The sequence below is a fragment of the Oryzias melastigma genome, linkage group LG3 (assembly GCF_002922805.2).
Source record: "Oryzias melastigma strain HK-1 linkage group LG3, ASM292280v2, whole genome shotgun sequence".
NCBI classification, from domain to species: domain Eukaryota; kingdom Metazoa; phylum Chordata; class Actinopteri; order Beloniformes; family Adrianichthyidae; genus Oryzias; species Oryzias melastigma.
The window spans coordinates 5897515-5911364 of record NC_050514.1 but is presented as its reverse complement, the minus strand read 5'-3'; the positions used below and the strand labels follow the sequence as shown (position 1 = coordinate 5911364).

The 13850-nt window shown below is 36.1% G+C and overlaps 1 protein-coding gene across 2 annotated transcripts in view; it reads left to right on the top strand.

The window, feature by feature from the left end:
• LOC112160673 (A disintegrin and metalloproteinase with thrombospondin motifs 7) overlaps positions 1-13850 on the top strand; it is a 177891-nt gene that overhangs the window by 27123 nt on the left and 136918 nt on the right. For both annotated transcript variants that reach the window (XM_024295388.2, XM_024295387.2), the window contains exons 3-4: positions 4039-4222; positions 6750-6940. In XM_024295388.2, coding sequence (XP_024151156.1) covers positions 4039-4222; positions 6750-6940 — 375 coding nt within the window. The remainder of the gene's footprint in view (positions 1-4038; positions 4223-6749; positions 6941-13850) is intronic.

The following is a 13850-nucleotide window of genomic DNA, read 5'->3' as shown; positions in this document are numbered from 1 at the left end:
ATATATATATATATATATATATATATATATATATATATATATATATAAATATATTTAAAGAAAATTAAGCTTAAAATTGTGTTTCTGAGTATTTTATTTATATTTATATTTATTTATATTTTATTTATATGTTATGACACAAGATGCAAAAAATCAATAGGAAAACACTACTGTCTCAAGCTCCGTGCTCTGCTCCTGTAGACAAATAGATCCATGCATGTCTTAATTTTGCGTGTCCGAGCTGACATCTGGCTCAAGACTGTACGGCTGGATAGCATCAGTATTGCTTCCTTTTTTTTTTTTATTGTTTTTGTTTAATGTTAGGTTGGGGATGTGAGGGTCTGTTAGCTAGCGGGAGAACATGTAAAAAGACAGTTCCACTCACAACTTGGAGACGAATTTCTGATGAACTTGCCGTTCTGCAGAAACTATGTCCTAGAAAACAAATGCTGTTATAAATAAAAGATCAGAAGATGATCCAATGTTCATACCTTTTCTCTGTTATGTCAGAGGAACCAAGTGTAATCTGCAGCAACAAGAAGACAAATGCACAGATAAAGTAGATCACAGAGACATGAAGATGTTGTGATGATACGCAAAGGTTCATTGAAAAGAAAAATACATTCATATTTTATTTCACCTGTGGTTTATCATAATCTCTTCAGTTGGAGTGTTCCCAAAGACGAGAAACGAGAGGCTTCTTCAGATGTGTGAGTGTTCTGCAGCAGCGCTTTACAGCTCAGACTTGCAGCAGGAAGAACTTTTTAAAGCTGCTTTATTGCCGTTGCTGAATGTGTCGAACACGATGTGCCGCTCAGCGTCTGCTTTGTTGTGTTTAGTATGCTAGCCTCCCTGCCTGAGCGTCGTTGGGGCTTTGTGACGGCTGAAGAACAGTTAATTGGAGCTTTAGGCAGTCAAGACTGGTCAGAGGAAAAAGGAAATGGATACCGGAATGTGTCTGTGACTTTAATCCAGCATAATTCAGCTCCCATAACACATTAGACAGCTTGATCTGTCTAAACTGTCAGTCATCAGACTTTTTGCTGTATTTTTATGCGTCTTCTGTTTTGCACTGTTGTTTGTCTTTAGAGAATACGTTCAGCTTCAATGTCGTATTAAAAAAACATGTGATCTCTATTTTAGCTTTTGATGGACACATAAGACAAGATAACACAAATAAAAAATGAACTAGGAAAACATTTATGCCAATGTTTCATTTTTGATTTGCACATTCAAGTTTTCTTGCGAGAGCCTAAAACTCCAGTAGCTGCTTATATTAATGCAAATTCTCCCATAAACCCTTGAAATACGTCTCTAACCATCCTATTAATGATGGTGAGCACATTTTGTTTTCAAGCTAACATGAACCCCTGCAGAGATGCACCCAGGACTGTTTTGATGACGTCCAGTGCAGCAGCTGCCCATCACAATTCATGAAGAAGTTCAATTTGCAGATCGTTCTGCAGCCTGGCTTCCTCTTGCTCACCAGCTGCTACTTATTATTATTATTATTACACACAGCAATAAATTAAGGAGGAAAAAAAATATGTATAAGGCAATTTCTTCAAGGCGTTTGAGGTCACTGTAACTAGAAGTTTCAGAAATCATACCAGTCTGTCTGTCTTTTGGGATCATTCGAATCTAAAATCAGTTGTTTTAGTATTTGAGATTTGCACTGTGGGCTTCCACAGACCAAGAAAAAATGATTTAATGAGCTGGCCAAAATTATTTTTACCACAGTTTGATTCACATCATCATTTGTGATTGCTAATACGACTCATAGTCGATTTTGGTTCATTTTGAACTATCCGATTCACTGACTAAAAATCGATCTAAGACATCTTTATCCAAAACTTCCACCAGTGTGACTCAGACATAAATACCTGGTACTGAAGATGATGGCTATGTCCCAATTCCCACCCCAATCCATTACTACTAAAAAACTATATCGTGCAGGACACCATGCTCACTATTTTTCATTCATTTTTCTAATCGCCGAATGTGACATCACCAATTTCACAAAGTGAAAATCGAATAAATACGAACATTTTGTGATTTCTACTTGTGGCTCCACTGTGTTCTGATGAGGAAAATATGCATGGTTGATTAAAAAATTCAATTTAAACATGTTTTTTTGCAAAAATTGCTCAACCGCAATGCATTGTGGTCTATATTTGCTTATCTAGTGAGCATTGATGCACGCTAGTTTTCCGCAAAGACTTCTGGGAGATTTCTAGAGCACTCGATTTTGGAATTGTAGATCTGGACAGCACTACAACATGGCAAACACACTATGTAGTGAGGAAGGATTTCAGACATAGCCACAGTCTCTGAACTGACAATAGTGTAACAAAAATACCTGAACTCAACATCAATCATCATAGGATCTAGCTTCAAATCAAATCTACGAACTGTTATTTCTGAACTGAGAATATTCTCTTTGCTTGGTATCTTATGGCATATGTCATATTTGCTATCAATGCATTCTGTACTCTGACACATTGACCTCCATGCATGAAAGGGTTGAATATTTGTACAAACTAGTAAACAAGAATTATTGGCAAATCCATTTGCATTTTAGTCTCATAAAGTTCAGTTGTTTTGCCTAATAAAAATAACATTTTTATACTATATTAAAACCTTATACCACACTGGTCACATGCCTATGCAAAATTAAAATGTTTCCAAATATATGCACTAGGATGCTCTCACTTATTTCACAACGTGACTCCATTCTTGTTGCCCCATCGTTTGAGATCCTTCAACTGCGTGTTGAGAACTCACTTTTACGTCTAATGCTGAGCTGAACATTAATGCAAGCCAATTGTGATTCAACTGATTGCTGCTTTTATCTTTTAAGTGTACTGGTCTGTCAGGAGAAGTTACATCATCCTCTGTGATTTGATTAATTTGTTATTTTTCCTCGTTTCCACAGAGGCTTACACAATTAATCTGGTTGATTAAAACCTGATGTTTTGAAATGCTTCCTCAGGTCTGACGAGTTAATAACTTTCTCATAAAGTCCTTACCAGTCTTTTACTATTTGCCTTATATGACATATGTTAATGTCTTGACCGCCTCCTTTTAATCGCAGTTTTAATTTCATTATATAAAAGGAATGAAATATATAATAGTCCTCTCCTTTGGCACAGCTGGTGCCACTCTCTGGTGAGTCACACAAGTACAGTAGCTCCTATACATGTCAGCTGCTCATTCATATGCATTTAGCTCAACGTTAAAGAGCTTTGACTTTTATATATTTGTCTAAAAAACACACATGAAAGAACAAACACTTTTGTTTCAGTTTGGATGCCAGAGGCAACATCTGGCCCTGCGGCTTCATTTTGTGTGCATGTGGTTTAAGTAAACGTTTGCCTCTATGCTGTCTTTTAAGGTTTTTATGCCTCTTGTGAAACCTTTCAATGCCCACTGCTCATTCAGTCTGGGGTGGTGCATAAACACAGAGCGTCCATCCTATTCATCCTCTTTGTTGATGGGATTCTGCTGCCTGAGGCATATACCTGGTAATTCGGGTCTTTGGTTTAAACTCTTATTGTTTAGAATTTTGCATTTCATCATATTGGCTTTGATGGTGACCAGAGCACTTCTTCCAAATACAGGCATATAAATACTTTACCTGGGAGCATGCATGCTTAAGTAACTGTTTAGGGTATTTAGAAACGAAAAAAAAAAGTTTCTAAATGTTATTTCTATCTAAAACAAAAATTAAAGCCATCTGTGTTTACTTAAAGGGTAACCAAACAGGACAGTTGCAGGTTGACGCCAGGTTCACACTGCACGCAGGAAGCACCGCAGAATGAATCCCGCTTTCATTAAGCGCCCTTTTTTACATATTTTAAATTGTCAAAAAATTGGCAAGGACCAACAGACAGAACTTTTAAAGTCCCATTTACAGAGGTCAACAGCCAAAAAGAGTGGATTTAGGGTTCGGTCACCCTTTAACAGATATTAAAAAAATATTTTCAAAGTACCTATTTTTAATGACAACACTGACTCAAACCCATTTTCTTTCTTCAGACAGGTCTGTTCAAGTTCTCAGATGAAGAATTCTTCATTCAGCCTATGGAGGAGTCCAGAGATGACACCTCTGCACCACAAGCCCACGCCATCTACAAACGCCACACTTCTCTTGGAGGGCGGAGTCAAATCAAACAACAGGATTCAGAAAAACAAGCCATCAACGCTACATGTGGAAACAGAAGTAAATCTCTATCAGTCACAAAATCTCATCTTCCCCAACACTCCACAGGGGCTGAGCTCAAATGATGAGAATGATGATCGTGATTAAGTGCTCTTGGCTCTTTCATGATGGAATTAGAAACCAATAATTAGATCTCCTTTGAGATACAAGATTTTATCTTTTGGAATTCTGTTGTGGAAAAATTCAGAGATGGCTCAACTGACCCTGAAAGAACACCGATAATTATGAGACCCAGCAAAAAAAAAAAAAAAGAAAAAAAAACATTTAAAAAGCCCCTTTTCAAACAACCCGAATGCCTTAGTCACAACTGGCATTACTGGGTGGATACAAAGCTGTCTCCAGGTGAAAAATGAGCAAACCTGTGTGGAGCACGCAGGTGTCCCAGGCAAAATATTAAGGTCACAGCCCAGTTGGCCAGCTCACATGTTCATGCACATTTTTTTCTTGCAATTGACAGGTTGTAGTGAAAGCTTATAAAACATGTAAAGGGTAAATTAGGTGAGAGTCAGGCTTTTTTTTACGTTGTAGTGTTTTCACTTTAACCCAATTTCTGTTTTTTCTTTTACTGAGGTTTTTTTTTGTTTGTTTTCCTAAGCTAAAATAAAAGTTATTCTAACATCAGAGTTGGGTTAAAAACTTGCTTTATTATTGACTATGGACTTTTTAGTGAACAAAGGGCCAGTTTCTATTGACCTAAGTGTGGTGTAAGGGTACTGAACGACAGCAGCTTACATTATCTTTACAAGAGCTTCATGATCCACTTACCACACTGACAATAATGGTACATTCCATTTTCATGATGTCCCTTAAAGTGACTGTACAATCTAGTTCATTTCAAACCTCAATGTGTCCAAACACACCCAGTGACTAAGTTATAAAACAAAATGTTCAGGCAAAGAACGGCAAAAACAATTCAGTTTGAGCTATTTGTGTTCTTTGGCATTTCTAATAGGTTAACCCCTTAAGACAAGAGCTTTATGTTCTTTGATTTACTTTAATTTTTTAATGACAGTAAATTACATCAGTAAATTACGTCGCTTTTCTCCTACAGTATCTGCTGGAATAACGCTGATCGTGTTAACGGTTGAAAGGTTACAGTGTGTTAAATATTTTGTGTGACGTCTCAGGTGTTAAAAGGTTAGAACCCTCTCAAAGGGTTTGCTTGTCTTTCATTTTTTCAAAGTTCTAGTTGTATACATAAAATAAACATAACCACATTTTTGCCAACCTGCATAATGATTTCATGCATATTTTCTATAAATCAGAATATTGCAACCCCTCATAACTTCTCAATTTTGCCGTCAATATTCTGCCGTGCCATGGTCGAGGAAACTCAGCTTTATTAGTCCCATTGTGAGAGGAAAGAACTGAATGAAATCAATGCCGTACCTCCACCATTTCACTGCACCAAGCACAGACGGTGTCTTTTCTTTTCTTCTTTTTATGCACATTTTTTAGCCGTCTAATCGGTGCAGATTTACGAGCAGGTCAACAAAGACGACCTTTTATTTGCATTTTTCTCTACAAGATTAATCCTGGCTGTGTGGTTACCTGGGTTCACTTTCCCTGTGCGGCTCTACATGCAGGTGCTGTTTGGAACAGTCAATAGTCTGAGATGCATCTGGTAATTCTCTTCGATCCTTAATGCGATCTCCGAGGCTGCTTTTTTCCCCCCATTTTTAATGATTTTACTCGCAATTATACAGTTGTGTGTGCTGGAATACGCATCACAAGTTTCATGTCCCTATAGCAACCTGTTAGAAAATAGGACCAGCTGCAGGTGATGGATTATTAGTCACCTTGGACACATATTTGCAAACATAAATGATTTTTGAGATTTTTCTATTGACTATCGTCTTTCTAACTAATGAGTTCCAAAGCTGCTTAACTTGACAGTCCTGACAGGCAGGAAGTCAGTAATTAAAGTTATTACACATATTTAATGGTTGCCCATTATGTTAGACTTTTATATTTTGTCCATTAACTAATCAAATGATCACAGTCAAGGTTGTCCGCTCACTTGGGAACAGGAAATAGCTATATAAGTCTATTATAAAAAATGGATAGAAGTAGTTGATAAATAACCTTGGATAAATATCTGCATTAAAGGATTATTTACTGTGATATTGTTGACTGAACAAAGATTATTTAAAGAATAGCAGTAACCTTGGGGCTGATACCATCAACCTTTATGATTCATCAAGTTGTACCGTCGTCTTCAGCAGTTCTAACTTATTAAGCAACCGTGAAGGACTTTAGGAACAATTCATCAATGTTCTTTTTGGTCATTCATCTCTTTTTGGGCATGATATCGTGCACAGCTCTCTCATTCTGATAAAGAATCCCTGATGTGTTTTAAATCAAATACATCTCCAGCATCAGTCATTCTTACAAATGAATCCGTCCCTAATCTCTGCCAGAGATCTTTACGGATTTTCTTTAATAATTGCATTTAAATTAAATGTGTTCTTATGTTTTTCTCACGAAAAGGAAGAGTTTGACTCTTTTGTCCATGTTTTATCCACAGATTCTCCCCACAGTTTTGAGAGCCGCAGAGAGAGATGGGAGCGCCGAGGGCACAGGAGAGCCAAACGGATTCATGAGCGCTCGGTGAGCAGAGAGAAGTGGGTGGAAACTCTGGTGGTGGCTGACCCTAAAATGGTGGACTACCATGGAAGCAAAAATGTGGAAAGCTACGTCCTCGCCGTCATGAACATTGTAAGTACTGAACATTTACATTGGAATTATTGGTAGCTCTTTCTACATAAACATGCTTCTTTTTCAGAATAATATCAGCTAGACTCTGTTTTTTAGTGGCTCCATGTTTTCAATCCAATGCATTATATTTTTTACAGACTCAGGTTTACAAAGTAAATCATGTTTTCTGGTATGTTTAGTATGTTCTTGTATCATTTTTTTCTCATGATGAAGGACATATATTAAGAAAATGAAGATTGAAGTTGAATTTCTGAGTATTTCTTTATTCAAATGGTTGTGAATCAGGAACAATAGCATTGAAAAAAGAGGTTTTTTGTGACGTAGAAATCCTCTGGCCACAAGCTGCCTGCTCCACTACATTCTGATGTATTCAGTTATAGTCATGGTTCCATGTATGACTTTGTTTTCATCATCTGAGCTTTTATCTGGATCAACACTGGATAGCTCCAATATTGCTCGCCATTTTTGTTACACTGGGGTGTAAGGGGCTGTAAGCTAGCGGGAGAGCACGTAAACAGATGGTTGATGGGAAACGGGGGCGGACTCACTCCTTGCCAACAATTCTGCCCACAACTCAGAAGTAAGTTTCGAGTGAACTCCGGCTGCTCTGCAGAAAATATGTGGAGAGGTTTTCACATTTCTGGCTAAAAACGACATAATCATAATTAAAAGACGAGAGGGAACGATTAAGAAATATATCAAAAGATGATCAGAGTTGGTTTTTAAGTGAATTTCAATTCATTCTTCCATTACTCTCTGCATGTCTGGGATTGAAGCAACATCGAGAATTCTAGACCAGCAATAATTAAATCTCAGTACATGGTGTTCATCTGTAGTTGTTTGGATCTGCCATTGGACTTCTCCTGGTTGGACGCCTCCTTATGGCTCATTTGGAAAACGTAATATGATGGTTTTTGTGCAACAATCTGATTCTTTTATTCAGTAAAGTTTGTTCAGATTGTTCCTCAGCCTCAGTTTTTAAGGTTTTACTTACTTACTTAGTGCTGTCATGCAACTGTTTTCTTTTGCATGATTAATTAATTGTGACCTGCAATTAATAAAACTGTTTTGATCTCAACATTTTTAACCCATTAATAGCTGTAATTTGCCTAATTATGAGGTATTTTATTTAAGTTTTTTTTTTAAATTCTAGTGACGTAAAAGGTAGTAGACAGAAGAAAAGACATGAAAGTGATTTTATAGCTTCCTATATTCTGTTTGGGTGAATTGGATCATTTTAAAGACTGAGATGAAGCAGAAAAGAAATAGAGAAGAGAATCTAAGAAGGAAGGAATGAAACAGTGGAGAAATTCAAGTATTTAGACTTGTATTTTATTTTATTTTAGTTCTAATAATTTATTTAATATTAATATCTTATTTTAAATGACCATGGTATGAGTGGGGCAAAATGCTCCTCCAGGTGTGCGTTACACGGAAGTATTCAACCAACGCAAAAATGAGATTAACGCGCTTAAAAAAAACAACACTCGAAAATATCTGTAATTAATTAACTCAATTAACGTGATCATTTGACAGCCCTAGTTTGACTTTTTACTAACATGTGAAAAGCATTATTGTAATGACAAAATATTCCAATGAACAATAAAAAACAGCATCTGTATGAATGCCAGGACTCACTTTTCAAGAGTCAGCAGCAAATGACCCATAGCACTGTCTTCATTTTGACAACACTTATGCAAAATGGAGCATCTTTTTTCATTTCTCACCCTGTAAGTGACATCAATTCCCAAACTGAGCAGGTTAAGAAACAAAAGGGAAAAAAAGTCCATTCAATAAGGCCACCTCGTTCCGCCTGTCGCTTTCCATAAATCAGAAACCTCAGTGTTTCCCACACCTCGGACAGTTACAGATGTTCTCTGGATACAAACTCAAATAACCAAAAAGAATTCTTCAGTTTTTCTTTCCAATATGATGCAAGTCTTTCTAAGCAGCAAAAAATACAGTATGTGACATCTGGAATATATGAAATTTGCTTTCATAAAACATCAAAACTGGTTAAAGACGTGGAAAACCGGAAGACATTAAATGACATCGAGGTTGTGAATCACACCTTTGAAAAATGCATGTCACACTGAGAACGGAGGCTCATGACACACTTCACTGCACTCAGCAGGAATTAGATTTCTCAGCAGGCGTTCCATGTTGGACGTTATTATTTAAATGGGGAGCTGTCATGTAAAAATACCTCACATAATGGCATTTCTGTGGAGCTATTTAAGGACAAGAGCATTTCTTTACCAATTTTATGCACATGCAAATTGTGTCTCCTGTATGGCTGTCCCTCTGGGTTTTAGTCCACCCCGTCAGAGATCTGTGAGCGCTAAATACATGTCTTTTTCTGTCTTTTTCTTAGGAGGGGTTGCATCTTTTCATGCATTATTCATGATGTCAACAAAGAATATTACATTTTAAATTAACACAACCAGTAAAATACATAACTAAAATAAATGAAAAACACCTGCCTACATTAGTTAAAGCTATATTACAGGTTTTCAACTTGTGTTTCAATTTCTGACCGAGTCAGAAGCTCTCAGGGAAACCATTCCAGCAGCACGACCATAATGGTGAAATGCAGCCTCAACATGGGTTTGGGTTCTCATAATAGGAATTATTAAAAAAACCAGCACCTGAGGACCTGGAATTCTGGTGGATCTGTAAGGTAAAAGAATATTTGAAAAATAGGAAAGACCGTTTACAGATTGAAAAACCTAATAAAAGAATACTAAAATGAAAAAAAAATGGTAGCTGACAGGCAGCCAAAGCAACGGCTAACACCAGAATGATGTGAGCAGCTGAGATCTGAACAAACTGAAGTTGTGAACAGACTGCTTAGGAAGACCAGAAAGGGGAGCGTTGCAGTAATCAAATCTAGATGAAATAAGTACATGGATTAAGGTCTCTGCACCGACCTGACAGAGAGACGGTCTGACAGCTTTTCTAAGATGATAAAAAGCGGTCTTAGTTATTCACCCGATAGAAAACTAATACCAGCATCCAAATACACCCCAAGGAGTCTTGCTGAGTCAGAGGACTGAATGGGTAAATGTTTAAGATTATTCCTGACCCTCTCAGCTTCAGGACCAAAGTCTCACTTTTGTCCAGGTTTGGCTGCAAGAAGTTATCTACCTTCTTTAATTAAAAAAAAAGGGCAAGGGCATCCATATCATCGGGAGAGAAGACAAAATTGATGAATATCTAAAACGGATGGAGAAAAATAATCCTATGTGCCCTTAAAAAAAAAAAAAAAGAAAGAAAAAAAACTGGAGCCAAGTATGGATCCCTGTGGTACACCGCTTGTCATTCTGTGACTTTTGGAGCAGCATTCATCTGTACAAAATAAGAGTCTATCATCAAGTTAGGGTTCAAACTAACTAAGGACAATGCCAGTTAGACCAAGTCTGTCACATTGACTCACCGGCCTCTTTGTTGGTGTAGATTTGTTAGCCGTCCAGTCTGAGATGATTCCAGCTTTATGACACAGCACCTCATCCTACAGGAAATAGCATCAGAAGATGGTAAACTGGTACTTAAAGATGACAGTTTGAGGGCTAGTCTGTAGTTATTGAAATCTGAAACTTCCAAATTGATCTCATTCAGAGTAGATGTGAACAACCTGTTTGAAACGACACCAGAAAGACTCAAGAGAGCATAAATGCTTTTAAAAAAGACAGCTTGGGATGAAGTAAAAAAAAGGATGAATTCTGTTAAAATTGAATTCTGTTGCAGCATTGACCAGTGCAGAGTTGTGCATGTTTTCTCCCTTGTCCTTGCATTGGAGTTATTTACTACAGCATAATGACAGATACTAGAGCTAATGGGGTCTATCTTGTGACCAAGGTGAGGTGCAAATTCTTCACACTTTCAATCAGTAAATGCTTTGTCAGGATTAAACTGTTATTATAAGATGATCAATCACTGAAAATCACACTTTAGAAATATTTTGATGTGTTTTTAATTATCTGTGAGAAATGTTCTTGTCTTGATTTTTGATAGCTGTATTATACTGGGTCAATTTTTCATGGGGGATAATGCGGCGGACGGTTAATTTGGTTTTCCTTCACTGGCGTTCTGCAGCTCTAAATTCCTTTTTTATTTTCTCATTTCCTGGGTTTTCCAGAGTCGCATGTTATTATGTCTTGTTTTGATAAGCTTTAAAGGAGCATCTTTGTCAAAAGCTGAACTTAATTGACTATCAAAATAAAATAACAGGAGGATGTGGATGCTTGTCATGTGTTTTTGGTAAGTTTGCAGTCACTTCAGGGGTGAGATGGCACATTTAACGTTTTGTTTGACCTCTTTTGTGAGGAAAAGCATTAACATGTTAAATAAAATCCATACTATTTAATATGCTTATAAAATCCAGAGCATGGAGATGTAGCGGGTTCTCCACTTGTAGATTAAAATCCCCTAAAATAAGAATCTTTTTAAGTTGAGTGTACAGAGGATACGGAGGATTGCGGGACTGTAAAGAATGAAGGTTTGGTTCATTTTGAATGATCTGATTCACTGACCTAAAATGAATCCAGGACATATTTAACAAAAAAAATCAACCAGTGTGACTCAAAAATAAATACCTGATAATTATTTTCAAGTTATAATCAAGTGTAAATTAAATATGTGAACAAATAAACAAGAATTATTGTCAAATCCATTCACATTTTAGTTTGATAAAGCTCAGCCCACTGTTGTTTTTACACATCTAAATGCAGTTATACAAACAGAACATAATTAGAACATTCTAGCTCACTGAATGGTCACGTCTTTGTAAAAGTCAAAGTGTTTCCACACATTATACTGTAATGACGGTTGATTTTTTTTGCTTCATCACGGTGATGGACTTCCTGGTATGTCATTGCCGGGACCGCTGGTGGGGACTTTGAGAGTAAATTGCTTCGGTTTCATACTGAAGTGAAATACTAATAAGCCAGTTTTTTATTTCAGTGGTGCTGGAGCTTGAGGAGGTCTTGGAGGGACGTAGATTGCTCTTCATTAGTAATAATTGTTTGGATGCAGATGGTAGACAGTGTGTTCAAAATTGTCTGACTTCCTAGACTCTGTTACGATGCAAACTCATCATGAAAGCAAAATTAGTATATAGTTTTCCCAGAGCAGCTGAAGTTGTTCCTAAAATAAAAGTGTTAGTCCTGCATGCAGACTGAAGCATGGCATGAAGAGGAAGAGTTCAACTAAACCTTCACGGCCAGCTCTAAATGACACAGCACTTTGAAATGTTCGGTCTATTATCAGTGACAAATGCAATGTTTTTAGCAAAAGAAAAAACAAACCTCCAAATCATTTTATCTTTTATTTTTTAATAGATGAATCTGTCATTTATTGAAAGCAGCAAGAGTTTAAATGTTGTGACCTCAGAGAATATTGGTGTAAAACTATCATTTTATGCAAGGACCCTAATGATAACATGAATGAAAGCATTTTATTAAATAAAACTTGCTTAATGTTCGACTATTTTAAATGATTTGATGCTTTTCTTTTGTAAATGGAGGAGACCTTTAATTTTGTCAATTCAATGATGACCTTATGGTTCAGTTCATAGCGTTTTCTGGTAAAATAGACAGTCTTTACTCCTTTATAAAATATTAAATTCACATTTTCTTTCTTAATGAGCTCTTATTAAATGTTGAGTGTAATACATGTGCCTGCAGGTCACACGAGTTTTCTCTCTTAAGACTATTCCTCTCCTGTACCTTAACATCTGCGTCAGAATCACAGTTTTATAATCCCCATCGTTGTGTAATGTTTTATGTAAGGACTCTTCATCAAAGCGTGTATAGTACATAATGTAAAATATTTAAAGAAAACTGTACAATATACGTTTTCTTTTAATTTTGCATATGCATTTTTAATAATTGGCAATAATTTGTTTTAAAAATGTTTGAAAGTCTCTGTTTTTTTATGGCCTATTTTTAAATGAACTTATTAGTATAAAGGTGGTAACTCAGTTGTCAAAATCAAATATGCTGCACAACAAAAAGAGACTTCCTAAAAATAGGGAAAGAACAATCTTACAAAGAAAATCAAAACATTTGTTTTGTATTTTTCAGTTTTACCAGCATAATTATAGTTTTTCTTTTTAATAACAGTGACAAAAAACAAAATAAATTGAAATGACTCATTTTAGAACAGAATGTGAACAAAATAAGAATAAGATCTCGGTACATTTTTATTGTATTAAATCAAACTTCTTCTGTCAAGAGTTTAGAGAACAAAAAATGACTAATTTTAATAATAATGTCTTTATTTTTAGATTCCAGCTCTTAATGAGACAAAACATCTCGACTGTGTTGATTTAGAGACAGAGTCGGAAAGGTGTAGAGCAAAGAGGACTTCAAACAACGAGAAAAACGTTCAAAATGTCTTGAACATCTAAAAACAAGGTCTGAAATCTTTGCAAGTATCAAGCAGTTTGCAGTGAGTCTATAGGCTTTGTGTCTAATGGGCTGACTGAGCTTCTCTATAATGTCCTCAGCAGCTTTTCAGATCGGTGAATGTCTTTCATGCATTCAAGGCAAATTCTTCAGTTAAGCACACATAACAAGCAAGTGCAGCATCCAACTAACAAATAGGTCTTTGACATCTTTTCAGGGCTTTATTTAGAAATGAACATTTTTTGATCATTAATTTAAAAAAGTATTTTTTTTATCTCTTTACCTTACATAGCATTAGAACCTCTTTATAAGTTCAGAACTTTCCTATTTATTTTTTCAGGTTTCTTATAGTCAAGTTTATAATAAGTTAAATTAAATGTCATAAAAAGCTACCATGGTGGGGGTGACTGAGGCTGGTTTTCACACTTTTTAATTATGTTTAAAATACCTTGAAAAGAGTATCTTGCACATGAAAGCTTGAAATCTTAGTTTCAATTTACCAT